Source organism: Protopterus annectens, chromosome 4.part0 (genome assembly GCF_019279795.1).
Source record: "Protopterus annectens isolate FY-2018-M chromosome 4.part0, PAN1.0, whole genome shotgun sequence".
Classification (NCBI taxonomy): domain Eukaryota; kingdom Metazoa; phylum Chordata; order Ceratodontiformes; family Protopteridae; genus Protopterus; species Protopterus annectens.
The window spans coordinates 1,816,974,704-1,816,999,543 of NC_056733.1; the positions used below are offsets into that span (position 1 = coordinate 1,816,974,704).

The following is a 24,840-nucleotide window of genomic DNA, read 5'->3' on the forward strand; positions in this document are numbered from 1 at the left end:
TCAAGCAGTTTGCCAGTCTTCAAAAAATCTTTAGACAGTTGGGTAATGGATAATATTTATGTGCCCTATTTAAAGGATTCAGTGTTACTGGTCAACCAGTAGGCCTGAACAGTTAAATTTTTTTATGAACGTATGAAGATGCTACTCAAATAGACTGCCTTATTTGGGACTTCTCACTCCAGTAGTGTAACTGTGGAAACACAGTATTTCCCAAAATGCAAATCTGAAGCCAATATGGCTTCCTTGTGACTCAAATATACACAGTGGGAAAGGATTACAGAGAAAGTACTGCTGAATCTTTCTGCTGAAGCATAAGCAAAAACATAAAGCAGCCTGCAGGAATTTTGCAGATTCTAGTCAGATATTGGAAGGTAATAACTGATACGGCTAGCCAAGATTAGTCGCTAGAGTTGCTGCTACGAGTTTACTGTATGTCATCTGTTCTTATCTTTTAAATTTCTTTTTCCAAGATACACATTTTGTTCATGCACATAAATTAAAATCAGGAAATAAAACTCACCTAACAAATTACAGCATATCAAAATCTCAACTGTATCCCAAAAATCAATATGCCAGTACTCTCTTTTCCCATATAATTTCCTATAAAATCATTATCAATAAAATTCTACATTAAGGCATATGAATCAAATGTTCCAACCAATAGATCTAAGGAACTTTCCTGCTTTATGCCTATACTGCCAAATCAAAATTCGGAATCGAAGGAGCCCATTATAACTTCATCCTTTCTCTACTCAGATTCTTTAGAGCACACTTACCTCCTTGTATAGAGAGGTCATTAATTAGTATTACTAACTCAACTGTGGGCAAATCTTGCTTTTCCATTTTCTAGTTACACCTTTTTTAGCTAGCAAATTCTTAGTTTCTAGCAAGCTGATGCCTGTCCTCAACCAATCATTTCAATTATATTCTGCAATTAATAGCAGGGAGTCCAGCTTGATTTTTGTCTTGCCATAAACTAATAATGAACTACCGAATATCTTCTTTAAAACGGCTAAGTTTTATACTACTCATAAAAATGTGTCACTGTTAGAGAAAAATGCATCTCTCATGATTACTCTACACAAAATGCATATTAACTTACAGTTTCTGTACAAATAGAATGTCAAATACTTGTGTTAAAAATATGCAATATAAAATGCATACTTCTGTAAATCAAAGATACTTACATCAGTTCTAAGTGTTTCACACCTGCATTCTAATATTACGCAAAGTGCAGTAACAGATGACTGAAGGTTAAGAAAGTGCTGAAGGGGTTAAGGGATGTACTATGGTCTACAGAGTCTGGAGTACCCAGGAAGGGAGGAAAGTACACAGTGTGAAAGATATTTTGTTTTATGTGAGCTTGGACCCTCTCAGGCTGGGATGGGTAGTTAGAAAAAATGTTGGGGAGAGAAAATGTTACTGGTACTGAAATTTACAAGTTCGAAAACAAGACTGGTTGCCAAGCCAGGTGGGCTTGTGTTTTTCTAAAACATTACTGCTACTAAAAACATGATTAAGTGTTCAAGTGCATCACTAAGCAAAAGCAAATAGGGTCTTTGCAGATCCTTGTGCTTAACATAAAAATTCTGCATGCAAGTAACTGATAGAGATTATAAAACCTGTGCGACTTTGCTTGGCGAGACATTTTTAACATTGTGAAGGCAGTCCTTCAAGCGCTGCCATATGTGGATTTAAATAAAAAAAATGTTTTGCACATCTTGAAGAGTTATTCTCGACTCAAGACTAAAAGGTAATTAATATTATTATTTATGTATATTTTAAACTGCACTTTAACATTTTGGTGCCAGGCTTGTAAACTGAACTTTGATCTTGCTGAAGAACACTGTCGAATAAATTATAAGGGCCCAGCGCAGATACTTCTGTGAATTCCACACTGTTTTGTATGGCTGGTCAGAGATTGGACACAACTATTCAGGGTGTGCAAACATATGGGCTAGAGATGGAAAAATGGCTTTGAGGAAAACTGTTTTTCATTCTTTTTTTCCCCTCTCTTAGAAAACTCCAGTTGAACATAACAGTTGCAACGTGTTTATTGTGTTATTAAATGACTGACTGCTTTTAAGTATATATGTCCTGTTTTGTTCAATGACTAACTGCTTTTTAAGCATCTGAGGTTCCTGTTTGTTGAATGACTGAGCTGCTTGTTAGGTATGTGGTGTCTGCTGCCTTGTGGAATGACTGAAATTTACTTATTCATTGTATGTTAGAAAGACCTTCTACATAGCCCACCTCATCACAAAGGGTTTCACATCTAGATCAAGAGAGGTAATCGTGCCCCTTTATTCATCCCCATCAGGCCCATCATAGAATACAATGCCCCTTTTGGGATGTACCTTACCAGACACCTGCAGCAATTAGAAAGACCCCGAAAGTATCTCACCAAGAGGATCAAGGGTCTCAAACAGATGCCATATGCTGCTCGGCTAAAAAACTCCAGCTCTACTCAGTTGCATACCGCCTACTTCAAGGTGATCTATGCCTGACATACAAAGCTATGTCAAATCCAGAATTAATGGACATGCTCCACCTCAGTAAATCTAAATCCCTTAGAGCCACACACTCGAGGGACTTGAATCTCAGCACAGAAATAAATAGAACTTGCTGGAGAGACAGGTTCATAACCCAGAGGCTCCCTTCGCTCTGGAATAGAATTCCAGTTCATGTGAGGCAGAGCACCTCACTGAATCTCTTCAAGAAGAATCTCTATAGGTGGATGGGGGATCGTAGGTTTGTCCCAGGGATTACTCCCGTGTCACTATTAGACAGAGGCACAGTAAACTAAACCTTAAAAAGGGCACAGTATACTCAAATCAAGGGGTGGCGTAAGCCATACAGAACTGGGCTAGGCTTATAATTGCCCCAGGGCAGATAGGTTCATAGGTTCATACTAGGCTATGTGAAAGTAATAGTGGCAGACCCAAAAAAGAAATAAAGTTTATGAATATATATAAAAAAAAACAAAAAAACAAAACAAAACACAAGGAGGTGCCTTGTATCAAGGGAGGTACCCTCAAAGTCATTGTGGGCAGATCCCACAGCAACTAAGGACAAGCTGATACTGTATATGTGTATATATTAAAAACAGAAAAAAAAGGTACTTTAACACAGGGAGGTGCCTTGCGTTGAGGGTAGTACCCTCAGGACAAACAGGTCAGAGGCATGACTGTTTGCTTTGTGCTGCTTTAATGCATGACTGATGTCTGTGTTGTTGTGTGCTATATGACTGCACGGGAGGGGGGAATTAAAAGTAGTGTTAATTCAAATTCATGAGCCAACAGCATGTTGGGATTTAGATGTGTGTGTAGACTTGATTCAAGCAAGGGGAAGCTGTGGGAAAGGCTAATCAAAACCACTCCTCTGTCACTGCATGATGACAGAAGTCCTACCCTTCCCTCCCCTGAATGGTGTGTGGATTGATGTAGTTATTTTTCTTTCCTCTGATCTGCCAGGATCTGTAAGGTACATCTTAAAAAAAAAAAAAAAAAAGAGAGAGAGAACAATGGGAACAAAGATAAGCAAGCAACATTGAATCCCTTAAAGGGGAACACCTGCATATTTTATTTATCATAATTATTTAAAGGAAGTTGCAAGTATTTGCATGACTGGTTTCAGCTTACTAAGACTTGTTCTGGTGGGTATTTCTTTTAAATGGAACTTATGATTGGGAAAAATTAATGAACTTGAAATGTATTTTGGAAAAAGAAAAACAAGAACAAATGTCAGTATTTTATTCTTGGTACACTGCAGCTCTTAAAAAGGAGAGAGAGACAGCATTAAGGAGGTTACAGGATGCTAATAATAAACTGTTATAACAGGTAAAAGATGTTAAGAAAGTTTAAAGGGAATCACTTTATCCTGTTTTGGCAGGTTTGGAAAAAAACTAAGGGTGGCCAAAACGCAGAGACTTCTAAAGAGGCTGATAATCCTCTAGTAGCTAGTGCACCCCATTCCATATGTACCGGTATGGATGTTTCCTGTACAAGATTCTACTGTTTCTCAGACCTCTGAATTTTTTAACACAAGGTCAGAGTGGTACTGTTATATCTGAACTTAGTTCTACTGTTCACTTCTTATCTTTAGAACAGGCATCTGTAGTCAAACTTTTTTGCTTCTGCTTCTTCCTATCATTCTCAACAAGCTTCTACTGTTTCAACAGGAACACTAGTATTTGACACTCCTGTGACTCATCACAAGCATTCACATGATAGGGTAGGACAAGAGGCTATTGCCTCTGGAGAGGATCTTTTGGCACCTTTAAAAAAACTTGGGGGGGGGGGCTAATGCTGATTTGCATACTATGTCTAAATATTTTCTAAGTGTAAAAAAAAACATCCATGAAGGTTTAAGGAGGCTTTAAAAAATACTATCACAACCCTACTTTGACAGATTTAAACCGGCTGCTTCGGGAAGTTACTTCAAATTAAATAAGAACACAGTTACTTGAAAAGGTTAAAATAACAAATTTTACTCCCACAGGAAATGCACTATAGATAAAAGGAGAGCATTGTTCTTGTTCTTCTTTTGGCTTTTCCCAGTTAGGGGGTCGCCACAGCGGATCACCTGTCCACTCATGATTGGCAGTGGAGTTTTATGATGTCGAGTTGCCAGTCCAGCGTCCAACCTTCCACAGAAGGCCCACACATGAATGTACTCATGCCTAGGGTCAATTTAGAGTGTCCAATCCACCTACAGCATGTCTTTGGAATGTGGGAGGAAACCGGAGCACCCAGAGGAAACCCACGCGACCAAAGGGAGGATATGTAGACTTCACACAGAAGGCACCCCATGTGAGGATCGAACCGGAGAACCTTTTGCTGTGAGGCGGCACAGCTAACCGCTGCACCAACGCGGCTGCCCATTGTTAAATTACAAAAAAGTGCGTCAGGCATGTAGGCAAAATAAAGGGAAAGCTCCTGCAGATTGTGTCATCAAAGCAGTGTTGGATAAACATTCAGAAATACCAGACCCAAATGAACAAGCTAAACCAGCTACTGCAGCTGCCTTTGTGCAAGTTCCCTGTACAAAATCAAATAAAGCAATTGCTTATAGACAGGTAGGAAAAAGACAAAGTCCTTAAGGGCTGCAAATCACCATATTGACTACATCAGGTTAATAAATCAAGAATAAAACATGACTCTCTGCTGCCAGTGGATCAAAAAGGACCCAATGTTAAAGCAGAAATAAATGCAAAGGAAATTCCATTCCTTGTGAAACTGGCAGGACTAGATCTGTATTAAAAGTTACTTTAAACAGTCAAATACCAGTATCGAAACAAAGTAAAGGCAGTTGGTTTAACAAATGCTACTGCTACGTATCCTGTTTTAAAACCTATACCCATTTCTTTTGGTCCAATAGAAGAAAAACATTTTATTCAAGTAAAACTGTGCCAGTAAATCAGCTGTGCAAGCTGGGTTGTACCATTTACTGTACACCAGAAGGGGTGTATCTAGATGCTCCTACAAAATCAGAGGGGCAAGTAACAGAATTATTGGCAAAAGTTAAGAAAACTCTTTTGAAGGTGTTTAGGTAAGTACTAGGCTATCTGCCCATGGGCATTTATAAGCCTAGCCACAGAGTGATGGCTTTCGCCTCCCCATTAGATTAGTAACCTGGGCCTATGTCAACAGAGCTCCTGAAGTGATCCCAGGGTAGAACTTACGATTACACATCCACTCATCAAGATTTCTCTTGAAGAGGGTCAGAGAGGAGCTCTGTCGAATATGGATTGGGATTCTAATTCCAGATTGAGGGGAGTCGCTGGGACAGGAATCTATCCCTCCAGCATGTCCCGTTTATTGTTGTACACAGATCCAAGTTGCTAGAACGAGTGGTTCTGAGGGATCTCGTTTTTTTGAGGTGAAGCATGTCCATTAATTCAGGGCTTGACATGGCCCTATAGGTCAGGCATAGGTCACCTCTGAGCAGACTGTAAGCGACTGAGAAGAGCTGGAGCTTTTTTAATCATGCTTCATAGGGTAATTGTTTAAGGCCCTTAATACTCTTAGTGAGGTACTTCTGTGGTCTTTCTAGTTGTTGCAGGTGTCTAGTGAGGTACATCCCAAATGGGGGCATTGTACTCTATTATGGGCCTAATGAATGAGTAAAGGGGCACAATCGCCTCCTTGGATCTGGATGAGAAACCCTTTGTGATCAGGTGTGCCACATAGGATTTCCTGACCGTTTCGCCTATGTGGTTATCAAAGGAGAGCAGGCTATCTAGTTGGGTACCCAGGTCCCTAATTACTTCTTCTGTACTTAGTGGATTCCCATCTATGTTTTAGTTTGTAGGTACTTTGTTTTTCTCAAATGGGATTACTATGCATTTTTTGGCATTTAGCTTGAGGCCGTGACTTTGACACCAGATGTTTGTCTCTGTGAGACCCTTTTGCAGGATGTCTGTGTCAGCTGGAGAGTCAATTACTGCACCCAATTTATAGTCATCTGCGAACTTGGTTAGCCACAGTCCCTCCGCCTTTGCCTGTACTTCGGAGAAATATATACTGAACAGGAGGGGTCCCAGGACTGACCCCTGTGGGACTCTGCTTGTGACTGGTTTAGAGTCAGACATGGTGCCTGCCACTCTTACCGTGTGGGTTCTGAGAGCCAATTGGCAACCCATCTCGTGACATGGGGGTTGATATTTAAGCTGGTGAGTTTGTCTATGATTCCTGAGTGTGGGATGGTGTTGAACGCCTTAGTGAGGTCCGGATATGCTGTGTGGACCACCTTCCCTTCATCTATAAGGCATACAGCCAACTGAAAACTGCTGCAGCAGGTACCTGCTAACTTATGGTTTAAACATGTTAAGGAAACTAGGTATATTAAAATCTGCAAAGCTTGTAAAAATAAAATTAAATTTATCAAAACCCCTCCCTAAAATTCCACAGTATCCACTGAAATCAGAAGCACAACAGAAAATCAAACCTGTAATTCAGTCTTTGATACATGAAACAAATAGTGCCAGCTGAAAGTCTTTGTAATACTCCTATTCACTCTGTAAAAAAAAAAATACTTATAGGTTTGTGCAAGATCTGAGGGCTGTAAACAATGCAATATTGCCAACTTTTCCTGTGGTTCCAAAACCAGCAATGATTACTTAAGCTGCATACCATCTACAGCAAAATATTTTCTGTAAGATCTCTGTTCACCATTCTTTTCTATACCTATCCATTCTGAAAGCTGGTTTCTGTTTACATTTACTTATAAGGGACAGTAGTATACATGGTCACGGTTGCCACAAAGATGCACTGAATCTCTTATTTTCCCAAATTCTAAAAAATATTTAAAGGATGTGACATTGCCAGGTGGGTCTGTGTTAGTGCAATATGTAAATAATTTACTAATAGCATCGGATTCTTTTCAGCTGTGTTAGCAGGATACCATGCATCTTTTAACTATCCCTGCAGGAAAAGGACACAGTGTCAACAGAAAAATTACAGCCATGGTTACCCTCAGGTAAGTTATCTTGGTCATTTAATATCTCAGAATAGGATCTTACAGTAGCTATCCCTCACTCTGAATCATCTTTATTACTTAAAATGAAACTCAACCCCCTCTTGACTGCACATCTAAATATGAATGTGCACTTTTTTTTGTGATCCATCAGTTTTCTCTAATAAGCTGTTCTGTTTTAAATCCTGCATCTTTATCTATTGCAAAAGACAATATTGGATATTATAATAATTGGATAATAAGATATTGGTAAAGTGTGTGTGTGTGTGTGTGTGTGTGTGTGTGTGTGTGTGTGTGTGTGTGTGTGTGTGTGTGTGTGAGAGAGACTTCTAGAAAGGAATTAAAGGACACTCCTATTATTCACAATGCCAAATTAAATTTGTGGATGGTGCCTGATCAAAATGAAGATTTAGTCGCAAAAATATTTTAACAAAATAGTGGGATATTTTTGCTGTTAAAAATTGTCACTGTGTGCCCATCAAAAGGGCATAGATAATTTGGCAGATTACATCACCATGCAGATTACAGAAGTAATTATTCTTATGTAATGCTATTGCAAAATAATGATGACATGTCTGATTTTGATAAAGTGACAGGTTTTAAGCTGAAGCATCACAGGGAGAAGTTCAGAGGTGGCTCAAAGATGGATGTATTAAATCCTCTGATGGAATATGGCGACATCCGGATGGCTGACTGGATGCCTGCCTCCTTGCTACCTTACCTGGTAACGGCATATCTTTTTCTAGCCCATGCAGGTAAAAGAGCTTTACTTAATCAAATTACCCAAAATTGGTATACCACTCATGTCTCCTCTTTGATACTTCAGTATGTTAACAGCTGTGGGATTGTTTAGAATACAATGTCAGCAAATATTAAGGTGGTGGTCTTTTGTTAATGTACAGCTGGACTTTGTTAAAATGACTAAAGTACATAATTTACAATATCTTTTAGTAGTGATTTGCATGTTTTCTACAAGGGTAAACGCTCACCCACGTCACAAAATAGATTCTGTAAATTTGGTGTAGTTTGTACTATTAATAGTGACCAGAAAACTCATTTTAATTCCATGACCAGGGAGCTATGCAAATTTTTTTTAAGTTGAGTCTTCACTGTCCTAACCATCCACAATCATCTGGATTAGTAGAAAGGGTTAATGGGACCCTTAAATTTTTTTTCAAAGATTTGTACTAAACAAACCTTAAATGGTCAAACACACTGAATTCTACAAGGAAACTTGAGACCCTATGAAATGCTAATGAGAAGAACCATAGCCCTTCCAGTTGCTTCCCCTATGTCAAATGAAAAGATCAACTGTAATGGATAACAAAAAAAAGCTTATTTCTTACAGCAGTACCTCTACTTCCTCTACCACCTGACCAGCCCTGTCACCAACTGCAGCTGGGTGACTGAGTTTATGTGAAAAACTTACAAAGAAAGAACTGAGCCCGAGGTGGAAGGGCCCTTTACCTTCTAATCACCACCCTGACTGCAGTCCGCTGTGCAAAACAACCAACCTGAATTCATTCATCCCACTGTAAGACCAATCATCGTTGCCAGCAAAAGAAAATTGAAGTGTGAAGGACAAATCATCTGCCCCAGTGAAACGTATAAGGAGAAAATTCAACTAAAAGAGCACCTCATGATGAATCCCATGACAACAGGTACTTCTGTTCTGCTTTTGTTGCTGTTTCCTTTAATAAGCTGGTAGAGAGAAAATATCTTCCTGTTGGTTCTTCAACGGTAAGGTGTGGACTTAAATGTGACAAACTGTTGTGTATGTTTGCATACAACATTCTAAGGCAGGGACTCCCATGATTCCAATTCCTGCATCACAGGGTAACATTTGAAAAAGAACTTTGTGATACTAATCTAACCTGGCATAATGTGATTAATTTTTTAAAAGGTTGTCTCTCCTCAACTTGCCACCACAAATCGTGGAGACGCATGTTATGCCAGAAATGGGACTGTACACCAGTGGTAATCAACAAATGCAATGACATTAGACAGAAAAGTGTGTTGAACTCTTTACAGGTAAGAAGTTATGACTGGGGGCATGGCATGGGCACGACAGAGGATTGTTACTACATTTGTGGTGATCATGTCTACCTCCTAGTCACCCACAAACTGGTCAGGGTGTTATTTTGTGGGCTATATTACTCCTGCTATTCAACATTTAGAGAACCCTCCTGCAGATAGACAGAAATAAGTGGGAAATCCACTGGGTGGAGGAAATTATTTCAAGTTTACTCATGGGTACGGAGTGCAAAGGACAATGCTTAAAATCACCATGCTTGCTCATATTCTTCAGGAGGTAGCCAACCATACTTCACATCACAATGACAAACCGAAAAATTACTGCTATATGAATTGTAGTGTTGTTACAGAACAGACTGTCATTCTAAAATGCCTGCTACAAAAGAGGGAGTCATATGCCCTCACAAAAATCGCTGCTATTCTTATATTACGGACTATCATAATGAACAAGAAAAATTGGCCAGTTTCATGGAGCACATGGCCAAAGATTTGGACAGCACTTCTAAACAATGGACATTTTTTTGGATGGTTGGGCAGTGCATTTGGTAACAGAGGAACTAGCATATCACAAGGTATAAAACTGGGTATTATTCTTTTAATTGTTTTAATATTTTCTGTTCTAAAGGCTGTAACCACAAAGTGCTTGATCGCACCTGCACGTGAAATGCCACTTGTACCTGATGATAGATGAATAAAAATTCAATCACTGCAAATGATAAATGGTGAATATTATGATGCTGGTATATTTTATAAAATTAAGGAAAATCAAAATTTAATTGTGTATTTTATGACACAGTGTCAAAGTGGGGAGTCTGTTAGAGAAAAATGCATCTCTCATGATTATTCTACACAAAATGCATATTAACTTACAGTTTCTGCACAAATAAAATGTTAAATATTTGCGTTAAAATTGATATGCAATATAAAATGCATGGTTATGAAATCCATAGATACTTATTGTAGTTCTAAGTGTTTCACAACTGCATTCTAATATTAAGCTGTAAAGTGTATTAACAGATGACTGAAGGTAAAGTGCTGAAGGGGTTAAGGGATGTACTATGGTCTACAGCGTCTGGAATGCCCAGGAAGGGAGGAAAGTACACAATGTGAAAGATTTTATTTTATGTAAGCTTGGACCTTCTCAGGCAGGGATGGATAGTTACAAGTAATGTTTGGGAGATAAATGTTACTGGTACTGAAATTTACGAGGTCGAAAAAAAAATGGTTGCCAAGCCAGGTGGCTTTTTTTCTAAATCATTATTGTTGCTAAAAACATAATGCGATTACATGTTCACATGCAGCACTGAGAGAGAAGCACAAGGGTCTGAAAAGACCCTATTTCCTGATGTAAAAATTCTGCATGCAAGTTACTGATAAAGATTATAAAACACCTGTGCGACTTTACTGCTTGGTGAGAATGATTTTTAACATTGTGAAGGTAGTCTCCCAGCCCTGACGTATGTGCATTTAAATCAAAGGAAATGTTTTACACATCCTAAATAGTCATTCCTGACTCAAGACTAAAAGGTAATTAATGTTATTTATGTATATTTTAAATTGCACTTTAACATCACCATTCATCTAGTACCATTTGTTCATGTCTTCAACATATATAAACACACAGTTGGGAACATTCTGTGTAGCTTAGAAGGATGTACAGTACGGTCTCGATTACCTAAACTAACTGGGACCTAGCGTAGTTCGGATAATCAAGTATATAATTGAACAGATATAAAAAACTTCTAAAATCTTGTATTTTCTGCACGCAGGAATACATTTTCAACCATTCAGTGATTCCTGTGGACAATAAAGAATATTTTTCAGACACGAGTAGGCTAAAAGCTCAAAAAACACACAAGTAGATGCATATAACATTTACATATTCAGACTATCATTTTTCCTACCCAAAGACTTTGGAAGGCTGCGTTCGGATAACTTGACTTTTCAGATAATCGACATTCAGATAATTGAGACTCTACTATAAAAGAATTTATGAAGATAGTGCCACCCAAAAAAAATATATGTGACATGGTGGCATACCTATAATATAAGGCAATTCTTTCCCACTTGTTAATCAGTACTGGGGTCCCAAGTTCCCTTTCCCAAACCCGATGTAGGTTCTCTGTTATAAGGCACAGAGGAATATGGTGAACAATAGAGAATAGCCAGCATTCTGGTACTTTTGAATGTTTAAAATACACATTTTTTAAATATATTAATTCAGCCAAAAGTCTAATCCACCCTATTACTAAAAAGGATTTATATCTCAATGTTTGCTGACTATGATTCAGAAATGTATTTATATTGCCCTCTGCGGTAGACATCAAGCATTTTATATAGAAAAATGAAAAGAAAAAGAATGTGTGAACATCTGTCAAGACAGAAGGGGGAAGGAGTTCCATGGCTGCACACTGAGTAACAGTTTGCTTCTAGCTCTCCCGGTGTGAAAACCGAAACTCAGAGGTGGTCAGTATGCTTGTGTTTACTGGTAAATTTCAGTAACTGGCAAGTTAAGTGCATTGCTTGGATGCCAGAATAAAGAAATACAGAAGACTTTGGAAAAAAATCAGCTACAAAAAGTGAGGAAGCAACATTGCCTGGGGAAAGTTATGTAGCTGTTCAGTAAAAAGCAATGCAACCTTCAGATGTGATTTCCAAAAACCTACAGGAAGATGCAAGACAAATGCATACAGACCTGGTTAAAATAAACTAAACACCGATACAGTATATCAACACAAACAAAAGGCTGGAAAAAAAGGAAGAAGCTTTAAACAGATATTCAGATAAGATAAGGTTCAAAAATCAGAGGATGAAATGAAGAAAAGGCTGGCTGAATATGTGACTGCTCAGGAAGAGATGTTTCAAGAAATAATAGAATTAGACAGAGCACATACAGAAAACCTGAGATTTTCAGCTATACCAGAGAAGCTGGAAGGAACAGACTGCATTAACTTTATGAAAGAACAAATAAGCAACTAGAGTGGTATTTCACAGCAGAAGTGCTATGAAAGGTTGCATTCATAACAATTCAACTAGCTATAAGAAAGTTGCCTAGACCTTTAATAGTAAGGATGCAATCCTACCAGCTGAAGGAGTTGATTCTGACAAAACTGTGGCAGGAGGACAAAATACTAAAGGTGGGATAACAGCACAGTGTTTGTGGAGAAAGATTATTCACTGTACACCAGGCAAGCTGCAGGTGTGAGAATTTAAACTGCTGTATCCATCTGTCTTCAAAGTATTCTTCCCTGGAGGGACAAAATCATTTTTTGAGTGCATGCTAAGGAAGAAATACAAAGGTTTGTCCAACAAAAGTGAGCTGTGAAACAGGAGATTCTCTTTCTTGTTCCTCTGGTAATACAGACCACAGAGAAACTGTACCTGTGAAACCTTTTCCAGTATTTCAACGGAAAATGTTGGAGAGAAGGAACGGTGCATGAGTGTTGACTAGAAGAATCGAGAATAAACTGGAAATGAAGTAGAGAAAGGATTTGGGCGAGGGAGAGCAGCAGTAATAAAACCAGTAACTTAATGTGGGATTACAATGCAATAACTACATTTATGAAATATGACAGAACAAGAGAATCTGGAAATAGTGAACTTCTTCAAAATTTGTTGGATTTCTGGGGGACTTGCCCTACTTCATGTTATTGATGTTTGGAAAAATACTTTGGAGAGGGGAAGAGGGTACAAAGCTAACTGTAAGTAAACAACACTTTTGTTTCTTAATAGAACTGTATTTGTGGTGCATGGTTTTCTTTGCATGCTATTTAAGTGTAATGGGGATTGTAAACAGGTGGTGGTTTTCTTTTCTCCCCTCTTCTCTTTCTTCTTTTACAGTTTTCAGAAATAAAGGCAATGCAATGATAAAAAGGAGCCTGGTTAAAAAGCCACAACTAAGTTAAAATTGATGTGCTTTTTTTCATTCTTGCATGGGGAAATGACTGATTAAGGACATTGGATTGATTAGTTTTAAGACAGAGCAAGTAAATAAAAAATATTAAATATTATGAGGCTTTTTTCTAAATGCATGTCAGTATACTAAGTAATAAGTCTGCAGCTGGTCTTCATGTCTCCGTGGAGACAATCTGATAGAGAAAAACTGGAGACAGTCTGGTGGAAGTGGAATGGCTGAGGGGGGAAAAAAGGAGAGAGAAATTGATTAGGACATAATGTTCTCTGAAAACAATCAGATTTTCCCAGCTGTGAGAGCCTTAAAGATAACACAAAATCAATTACACAAAGTAAACTTTTCTCAGTTTTTAAAATGTAATGGAGATAGTAATATAACCAGGGGGCTTTTTTTTTCTTCGTCTCCCATCCTTTTACTTTGTTCAGTTTTAAGAAATGTACGCAATGCAATGAAAAAAGAGAGAGGAGGGGGTCTGGTTAAGAGTATGACAAAATAAAAATCAGTGTGCTTTTGCCATGCTTGCAGAAAGAAATGATGGTGTTAAAATCCTAGGTGTTATCCAGTAACAAGTTTATTACAAAGCATCTAAATGAAAAAGAATATTAATTATTATAATTTTTTTTCTGCAAAACAGGGTACCTTTAGCAGTTTTGTGTCTGGTTTACGTGTCACTAGAAGACAATCTGATAAAGAAAAACAGCTTGGAGAAAGCGTTTACTGAAAGCATTCAAGTGTTCTCAGCTGGGAGAGCTACAAAGATAGTCTAAATCAAATAGCACTTACTAATACCACAGGCTGTACCATGTGTCTTAGCATGACTAAGTTTTCTTCTTGGTTAACTCTAGCCTGTCTGTGTGCCTATCAACTTAGAACTTTTATTCTTAGTAGGAAGCAAAAACTTCAATATTTGAAGATGTACATAGTGTTGAGTGTTGTTATTAAGTTAATATGTTTTAGTGGTGTTTGGGGGGGCGGTTGGTTCTGTTTGAGGGCTTTCAAGAAAACAAAAGTTATGTAAGCTGTGGCATAGGTGCAAATGGCTATGGCAAGAAACAACTGCATAAAAGACCAACTTGCTGAACTGTATATGCATGTAACATAAAAGTTGGAACCAGACATTTAACAAAAAAGCAGTCATAAATAAAAGGTGGTAATAATTATATAAAATGTGATGCTTTCTGTAATGTATTTCATCTGAATGGTCTTACAGATAAATATAAAAAAGAAAGTAGTGAACTATATTAAAAATGTAGAGTGCAAATAGCTATGGTACAGGAGACGCTCTTGGAAAGAAATGAACATGTGAATTTGATAAAGAAAGGTTTTCATGATGTTTATTCAGTGGAATATCTAGGGCAAAGGAAAAGATGAGTACTTATATTAATTGCAAGAGAAACTCCAATAGTGATAGAAGAGGGGAAAAAACATAGTACTGAGGGGCTACTGGCTAGGGAGGAGGATTACACTGGTATGCATTCACATCCCTCATAAAACTGTTATAATGGAGCTTAAGAAAAGTCTGGGAGAAATAATCAGCTTTCAACAAGGAATATTACTTATAAGTGGAGAATGGAATTTGGTTTGCAACAGTGAAGATGTGTCGGGGGCAGAAGGGAAAATATAATGAAGGGTAGATTTTTGAAGAAATTTATGAAAATGTTTGGCATGGAAGATGTGAATTCAGTGCTAGGAGTTCTAAGTGAATTTACATATTATTCACAGAGATACAAAAACTGGACTAGGCTAGATAGATCTTATATCTCACAGGAACACGTGCATTTAAATGAAGGTCTTGAAATGTACCCAATAACTATTTCAGATTATGCACCAATAATACCTAAAATAAAGAGACAAAGTAATGAAATAAAAACGAGAGACTGGTGCTTTCCCACCTATCAGTTGAAAAGATAGGAATTTAACTCAGGAGCCAATAGAGAAAATAGAATTTTCTGAAAACCACAGCTAGGGAGTGGGATAAAATTAAAGTGGAGTTTAAAACAAGAGTGGAAATGAGAGATATGGCTCAGAAATAACAAGAATTATTTAGGACTGATGAATATTAAAGTATTGCAAAATAGGGGGAATATCTGAAAACAAGAAAAAAGGAGTAACTGCAGAATTCTAAACAGAAAATAAGGAAACAAATGCACTTAGCAAGCATATTTTACACTGTGGAAATGAGCATGTCTTTAAATTCAAGCTATTGCAAAGAGTTTTCAAGAATAAGAAAGGAGGGGACATTGTGAATGCCACAGAGAGAGCAGAATATAAATGGATAAACTTTTTTAGATCTAATGTTTACCCAGGGCTTAATAAAACGAACAGTATTAAACCCATTTTGAAACTGAGACAAGTATATGTGAGAATACTATAGTTGTTTAATGAAGTTCTTTAGGCTGTAATGAAGCCAAGTTCGCCACTAGGTCCCCATATAGGTCCCACCACTGCTTTGCCCTACAACAAATAAATTGGCTAGAATTCCCACAACTAACTTATACTCAACTTGTCTTTACTCACCAACTAAAATACCAGCCAAATAGAACCCCAGCCCTACACCAATTACTCCAACCATATACCAACACTCGGCAACTCTGATCCTCACACAAAACACTCCAAGTATCCAAAAGCAACAACAAAGCCGGGGGACGCCCTCTACTCCTACCACGTTTCTAAACTTTCGAACTCAATCCCCCAACACATCCTAAATGCTATAAATGAATAAAGTAACCCAGTCACCAACATGATAAACAACCTTGAAATTAGACAGTATGATGACCCAGAAGGTAAACCGAAGCATAGAACCCGAGGCTGCCACAGGAAACAGAAGTTTAATCCACAAGCCACAAACAATTCACATAAATGCCTCCAAATACACAGTACATTTTCATTTCTCCTAATTCATCAGATGTGGACTGCTTCCAAAGCTAACACCTTTCATAGAGCACATTGTTTCAATTAACAAACCACCTTTGCTAAGCAATCAACTTGAAATTGAGAAAAAGTGAAGCAAAGCTGATTTGTTAATTGAAATAATGTGCTCTATAAAAGGTGTTAGCTTTGGAAGCAGCCCACATCTGATGAAGTAGGAGAAACGAAAACGTACTGTGTATTTGGAGGCGTTTATGTGAACTGTTTGTGGCTTGTGGATTAAACTTCCTCGGTTCTATGCTTTATTGTTTTACCTTCTGGGTCATCATACTAACATCTTAAATGCTACCAACCTACACCAATTCAAATATCTGCTCAAAGACCACCTCACGAACTGGCTCTGCTCCTGCACCAAGCCAGGCTAATACCACATAAACCCACATCAAATTTCATTCCCTATATTTTATAGTCTCCATGTATACCCCATTCCTATTTGTTAACACATCAGCTACCTACAATAAGAGCATAATTTGATAATTCCTTTTCTTTTGTAAGGGTATACATATGTACACGTATTAAAGTATACTCAAAAGATCAACTAAAGATGGACCCTTCCTTGCCCCTCAAAAAAAAAAAATATATATATATATATATATATATATATATATATATATATATATATATATATATATCCACACACACACGATTAATATATTGTAATAACTTTCTCTTTTTCACTAAAGTGTCTATTGTATATTGTACTTTTTGTTGTCTCTAAATATTTCTGTTAAATTCTATGTCAAACCGATACTGCTATTCTTGTTTTATTGGAGCTTTTCTCCCCGGGCCACCACTGAAAATGGACTCACACCCAGATGGACTATCCCGGTCAACAAATGTAAAATAAATAAACTGGAGCAAGTGACCCCTGGCTCTTTCCAGAAAATGCCTGGTCAGTGTGATAAGGAGCCAATCAGGTAAGTAAAAAAAAAAAAAAAAAAACTTTGAATCTGAGCAGTCTTAGATGAGCTACTACCACTGCCACACATTTGGTGAACACCCCATGGGGCTGTGGTAAGACCAAAGGGCATAGCTCTGAACTGGTAATGACTAGCTCCCAGCCAGAAACATACGCATCTTCGAGAGCACCTGTTCATTTTGATGCGAGAGTAGGTGTCTTGAAGACTGATAGAGAACATCCAATCATCCTTCTGTAAGAGTGGCAGAATGATCTGAACTGCGCCCATCCAGAATTTGGAATTCTTTACAAACTCATTCAGATAAGTGAGATCCAAAATGGGTCTGAGGTCCCCCTGTTTTGGCACTAAAAAGAACCTTGAGTAAATTCTGGATCCTCCTTGGTCTGAGGGAATCTCTTAGATGACTTTTTCCAACGGTTTTTGAACATGTAGGGCTGCTAATTCCTTCTGATTGGGTGGAATATCAGGGGGGACATTTTCTTTTCCTCTGCGATCCTTGTAAAACGGGAATGAAATATCCACTGGATATGATCCTTTGCACCCAAGAAATCTTTTGTGATGGCTCTCCAGGCATTTTTAGATGCAAGGACAAGCACCCACTGAATGTCTCCAGAGGGGGACAGTCAGGCAACCTTTCAGGAGCGCTGAAAGGATTTGTCTGAGAAGGAATCTCGAGACCCTTGATTCTGCAGACACCCTGTGCTTTGTGGGCAGTGGCTTCTTTTCTAGCTATTTCCCCTTCTGCCTCTGGGGGAAATCCCTTAGTGACTCTTGGAAAGGTCCTTGAGATTTCTAGCAGCACATCTTTTTGCCACCGCATTGACTCCTAGAAAAAGCTCTTTGCATGGTAGAAAAGCAGCTTCCCGAGGCAGACTGTAGGAAAGTGTCTAACAGTTGGCCCAAACAAAAATCCATAAAAAGGGACATTGATGAATAATGCCTTGAAGGGCTCTGCAAAATCACACGACTACATCCAAGCACGTCTCCTAATGGCTATGCCTGAACTGGCTGCCCTTGAGGAACCTTCTGCTGCATGCGAGATTAGCCTCATGCATGCATTTGTAACGGATTGCAGGGTGGCCAGTTGTTTGGAAAAAGACTTTTGTTCCTCTGCAGACATGGACCCAGGAGTACAAATAGGGAGCTCCTTAACTAAGTGCCTCTCTGTAACCTAGTGAAATGTGGCAGGTAATTCAGCGACCGTAAAGTAAGGTCGCCGAAGCATACACTCACTTCCCAAACCTGTCCAAAGCCCTAGACTCCCTATTAGAGGGATGGACAGTGGAGCTCCGCACAGCCAGCTCCTTTTCAGTGGCTGCTGCAACAACCATGGCATCTGCAGGAATTTATTTGGTCCAGTGTTGTCCGTCAGGGGAGCTCAAATTTTTGTTCAGGCATTTGGGGATTGGTTTCAGAGAGTCTGGTTCCTTCCATGCCCTGCAGGGAAACAAGTTCTAGAAGCTCATCTGCTGGAATAAAGCAAGATGTAGATGGTTCAGACCTGAAGGCTTCCAAGAACACCGACTCCTCCAGGGACAGAGTTTGGGAAGACTAATCACCCCTTCTGACGAAGGAGCTCGAAGATTTCACCAAATGAGACATCCTCAGGTGGAGATCTGGGGTACCCTTCCCCCTTCATCAAAATCAGTGTCTTCTGTGAGGGATTCCTGCAGGGAATTCAAGTGTCTCCTCTTATAAGACTTCTTCCGAGGGACCTCTTCATTGAGGTGCTCCAGAGGTGTTTTGGAAGAAGAGGGGAATTCCCTGGTGGGAACTGCTTGGTTGTCCCAGAGGTGTAGGATGGGTAGGCACAGGATCCAAAGAGATAACGGGTATTGGATCCAAAAATGCAAAAGTTGAAACCGCTCTGGGGTGAGAGAATACCCCCCTCCACCACGTGGAAGGACCATGAGAAGCAGAGGACAATCTGACTAGAGCAGAGACTCTCGGCGCAGACCATCCAAGGCCCTCCCCGACTCTCCATTCTGAAGTTAGAGCCAAGCTTTCCAAAGCAAAAACCCAGAGGGGAAGCGACTGCTCTGAAAACTTCAGAGTCACAGTCAGCCCCTTGGAACTGATGCCAACATTTCAGCTCCGGGAACCATCAAGCTCAAGGGGAGTAAAAGTAAAACAGTAGTATTAGTGCAGTGACAAGTCTGTTACTAGTAAGGGAAAACTAGCAAAACAAAAAAGTAACTGGAACCATGAGCATGGAAAAACAGCAGTTAATTCAGAAATTCAAAGTCTACAACTTGCTTGAAGAGTTGTTTTTTTTTTCTTTGCCTGACTAAGCCTACCAGGGTGAAAGTGTCTTCTGCACTTGCAACCTTTTAAGTTATACTGTGGATTTTAAACTTGTGGAACAAGCAGCAACTTTAAGTATGTTGTGGATTTTAAACTTGTGGAATAAGCACTTCTAACTCTTGGAATAAACAACTATTACTTTTAAAAAAGCAACTCTTCAAGTAAGTTGTGGACTTTGAATTTTTAAAATAACTGCTGTTTATCCCTGCACATGGTTAGTTACTTTTTTGTTTTGCTCCAGGGGAGTAAGAGTTGATCAAATCAGGGAATTCACTGGAGTATAAGATAGGAGTATCTACAGCTCCGACGGTTAGACTCTCGGAGACTTCAGATCTGAGGGCTATGAAACAGCAATTCAGATCAGAGAAGGAGCGATAACAGACTGGAATGAAGGTTTATAGCTCAAGGATCTGATGGGAGATGTAGCTAGCATGACCCCCATCTGGATTTGTGTTCTGAGGAATTTTCTCGTCATACTAGGCACCTCTGCCTGAGGAAGACTTCAGGAGGCCCTAACAGAGGAAGACGTGGAAGGTGGGCTGAAAGACTTTTTAGGAGTCTCCAGAAGGAAAGGAAATCTCAACCTCGGATATACTGGCCTCCGGGGAAAACCTTGGACTACGGAGCCAAGGAGACTTTGTGACAGCAGACATATCCAAAGGCTTTGGATCCAAACTCTTTGGAATCTTCTGAGATGGCTCAGAAAGAGCACTGACTTGGGAGACTGCACAGGGGAGCATTTTCATTGCTTCTTGGGACTTATGAGAGGGGGTTTGAGGTCCTGATATGGAAGTACCAGATGGAGGAGAAACTGAAAGGCCGCCTTTCAGAACGTTTGCTCCTCCTGTCACTTATGGCCCTGGTATTAAACACAGCACAGATGGAGTAAGAGGTGTCCAAGTGTGCCAGGTCTAGACAATATATGGACTCCCTTTGGGCATCAGAGTTGGGGATCTTTTGCCCACAAGAAGTGCACTTTTTAAAACCAGTAGGCATATTTATACCAGCAATAGTATTACTACAAAAATACCTCAAAGTGAGGTAAAAGAAGAAAAGGTACCAACAATAGTAACCAAGATTACCAAGAAAAATAAAATTTGGTATTATACTAGTTAGAAAGAAAGTAGTGGAGATACTACTAAAGAAAGTAAAGAAGATTTAGAGACAAAAAGCAAAAAATATAAATGTTAAACTCACTAAACCCACAACGAGCTTGAGAGATCATAATCCTGACCGAACTGTAGAGCAACAAAAGATGTGAGGTACCACAGTGGTTAGGTGCATTATGGGTAAGGGAGGAGGTCGAGAGTTGGATCCTAGAACGCAGAGAAAGTGGCAGAGTCGGATCTGAACCCATTCAATGAAGAATGGATGAAAATGACATCAGATCTTAAATTTTACACAAGCAGTAAATTTAAACATGGAAACAGCCATCACATAGATTAGCTATAAATACAGAAGTATGGCCACGGTAAGAAAAGCACAGTACCAAGAAGACTGCAAACAGAAATCAAAGAAAGTTAAATATTGTTGTGTTGTTTGTAAAACAACAAAACAAAACACACAATGATTTATATTATATATATAGAAAATAAAATAATAATATAAATATTGCAGATTATATGTATGTAAAATTATATATATGTAGAAATTTAAATATATAAAAAATATATATAATATTCTAATATATCCTAAATTATACAGTATCAAGTGGATATAACATATTAAATATTAAATACAGAAGTCCCTGAGAGGCAACATCCAATATCAGAAGACTACAGGGTTTCTTAAAGTGGAAATGCTGCTAAAAGTCAAACTTTTTTTAAGCAATTATTCTGTGTGGAAGGGTTTCCTACTGGGGTGTTATCTGCCAGAAAGGAAGTGACAAGCTCAGAAGGAAGCCAAAACAGATAATGAGATTATCATGAGACCAAACAGGATGGAAGCAAGTCTTTGGATGTACCTTTGTGTGGTTCCTCTATGTTTTAATGAATTTATAAATGTGAGATTTCATAAAACAGAAACCTCAGCAGGAAAAAAACACTTTAATGTGAACCAGCAAAGCTTTCGGATACAATCCTTTATCAATACTAACATACAACAGTTCTTGTCCTATATATATATAGGTCCAATTAGGTCATGTGACTGACAGCCAAAAAATCATATCACCTGTATCTTCAAATACACCAGTTTATAGTATCAATATTAGTGTTAATATAAGAATGAAGGTATAAAATGACATATAAAACATATATACATAAACTACATATAAAACGTATAGTATAAAAATATAAAATACATACTATTGAATTTACATATCACAATCTAGACCTACTTAGTTTAACTAAAATTGGTTTAAGGCTAACCATACTATTTAAGCCAGACAAAGTCACTGGCAAGCCTCAATATCCACCCATATTCTTTGATTTCCAAAATATTATTGATATCCCCACCTCTGGGAAAATTGAAAATATATGTAGTCTTATGGACGTTATACTAAAGAATAATGTCTTTCTCTTTGATGAATCCCTGTATCTTCAGCTAACGGGTGTAGCTATGGGCACTTCTGTAGCTAATACGTACGCTAATTTGGTACTTTACCAGTGGGAAAGGAAATATATGTTTAGTGATATCAATCCATATAGCAGCAATATTATATTCTTTCAGCGGTTTGTTGATGATTGTTTTCTACTTTGGGATGGCACACTAGCAGACTTGAATGAATTTGTGGCATATTTAAATTCCGTACCGTCTTCTTTTTTGAAATTTAAAATGTGTTATTCAGAAACTGATATCACTTTTCTGGATATTAATGTTACAATCGATGGAGGTCTTATACAGACAAGTCTACATAGGAAAGATGTCTGTGCGGGGAGATATACACATGCTAGTAGTATGCATGCGCCACATACCTTTAGAAGCACTGTAAGGTCTCAGCTATGTAGACTAAGTAGATTTAATACCGATGATTATTGTTTTGATAAACAGCTGGATGATATATTAGCAGATTTTACATTTAGTGGATATGATGATACGCTATTGTCAGATGAGGAAAGGAAAGTGTTGGAAGATAGGAAGACTGTGCTGGGGCCAATTCTTCTAAGTAGTACTTCAAATGAGAGGGGTATTAGTACACCTAGCTCGCATGAAACAGTAGTTAGATATGTGACCTCTTATAGTATGAGAACACCTCTCATTAAACAAATTATATCTAAGAATTGGATAATCTTAATGGCTTCTAATGACTTGAAAGTAACTTTAGGTAATAGACCGTCCTTTGCCTATAAAAATATGAGAAGTCTTAAGAGCATGCTGTGTTATAAAGACTTTCCCACTGGTAGTACTATTCCTCTTTCTGGCAGCCCTGACACGTATAAGTGTTACAATTGCTCATGTTGTGAGGATATTATTGATGAGAAGACTGACATATTTGTTCACCCGGTAAGTGGGATGACATTTAAGTTTCATGCAGCAGCAACCTGTGCAACAACGCACTTGGCATATTTAGCTACATGTGTAGCATGTGATTCCTTCTATGTAGGAAAAACTACACGTAAGTTTAAAGAAAGAATCACAGAACATAAATCTGATATTAGGAGGTGCATAGATAGGAATGCTTTATATAGACATATTATGGACTGTGGACAGCAACATAATTTTAAATTTAGGGCCATAGATTCTGTTCAACTTCCCCCAGAGGTGGGGATATCAATAATATTTTGGAAATCAAAGAATATGGGTGGATATTGAGGCTTGCCAGTGACTTTTTGCCTGGCTTAAATAGTATGGTTAGCCTTAAACCAATTTTAGTTAAACTAAGTAGGTCTAGATTGTGATATGTAAATTCAATAGTATGTACATATGTATTTTATATTTTTATACTATATGTTTTATATGTAGTTTATGTATATATGTTTTATATGCCATTTTATACCTTCATTATTATATTAATACTAATATTGATACTATAAACTGGTGTATTTGAAGATACAGGTCATATGATTTTTTGGCTGTCAGTCACATGACCTAGTTAGACCTATATATATATATATATATATATATATATATATATATATATATATATATATATAGGACAAGAACTGTTGTATGTTAGTATTGATAAAGGATTGTATCCGAAAGCTTTGCTGGTTCACATTAAAGTGTTTTTTTCCTGCTGAGGTTTCTGTTTTGTGGATTTTGAAAGTTGACATCTGTGTTTTCGAGATTTCATAAAACCCAATCAACAAACACAGGAATGACAAGTGCAATCTATCATTTCATGGTGACTAAACTGTACTGCTCTAAAATGAAACCTGTGAACAGCTCTTATTAACCAGAGCAATGTAATGAGCTTGAAGTTGTGGAAAACACATTGAATTTGTGAACTCTCCAAGAAGCAAGCAAAAAAAAGTAGCTGCCACTGCCTCAGAACTCATCCTGTAGAAGCAGCAATGAATATTGTATGCCAATTGTGATTAACTTTGTTTTCCAGGGGTTGATTGTGCCTTTAAACAAACAAGAATGAAAACTGAAGTTCTGCAGAAGTGTTGCAAAAAGTTGTGGACCTGGAAACTAAACAGTATGCCACCTACATTTGGTTTATATGATGAGAAGAAAAAAGATTTTGCTGGAATTTTTGTGCGTCTAACTACAGGACCAAAGATGTAGACTGCCGACAGAAATGTTCTTGAAAAAAGATATTTTGAGTACCAGTGAAATGTAGTGTGAAACCCATAGGCCTGATTTAGTTGTTTTTCCCCTAATGCTTAAGATTATGCTTGTACCTGTATGCTTGTATTGCAGCCGATGTGTTTTTCATTTCCATGTATTCGTGTCCCATCAGGGTCCAGGCTCCCAGGTAGCGAGGATTTAGCTTTAAAGCTCGCTGGAAGTACAGTGCGGCCTTCTCATGCTGGGATCTGAGGCTGTAGTAGTTACCTGAAAACAGTTAATTAATTAATTGTGCTTTTCTGAAACATAAGGGTTAAAATAAACATTTATATTTCTTGGCTGGCAAAATCAAATACAGTATTGGCTAAAATGTTATGGAAAGTTGCTATGAAGATACGCATTCTGACTGCATCACAAAACCTTATGAACTTTACAGCTGCTCAGAGGGTTTCAACTTTCTTATACTTTGGTAAATTTGTATACATTCTTTACACTGGCATCCTAAATTCAAAACTGATTAAGAATACAAGCCAAAGAAAATGTTGCATCTAAAGCATGTGATGAAAAAGGTTCAGAAAGCATGCACACGGTCTT

The 24,840-nt window shown here is 38.1% G+C and overlaps 1 protein-coding gene across 1 annotated transcript in view; it reads right to left on the bottom strand.

Annotated features, from left to right (window-relative positions):
- Window positions 1-24,840, bottom strand: part of CDC23 (cell division cycle 23) — a gene marked incomplete in the record, with an annotated part of 1,734,005 nt that overhangs the window by 577,073 nt on the left and 1,132,092 nt on the right. The window contains 1 exon segment of the mRNA XM_044069509.1: window positions 24,360-24,513. Coding sequence (XP_043925444.1) covers window positions 24,360-24,513 — 154 coding nt within the window.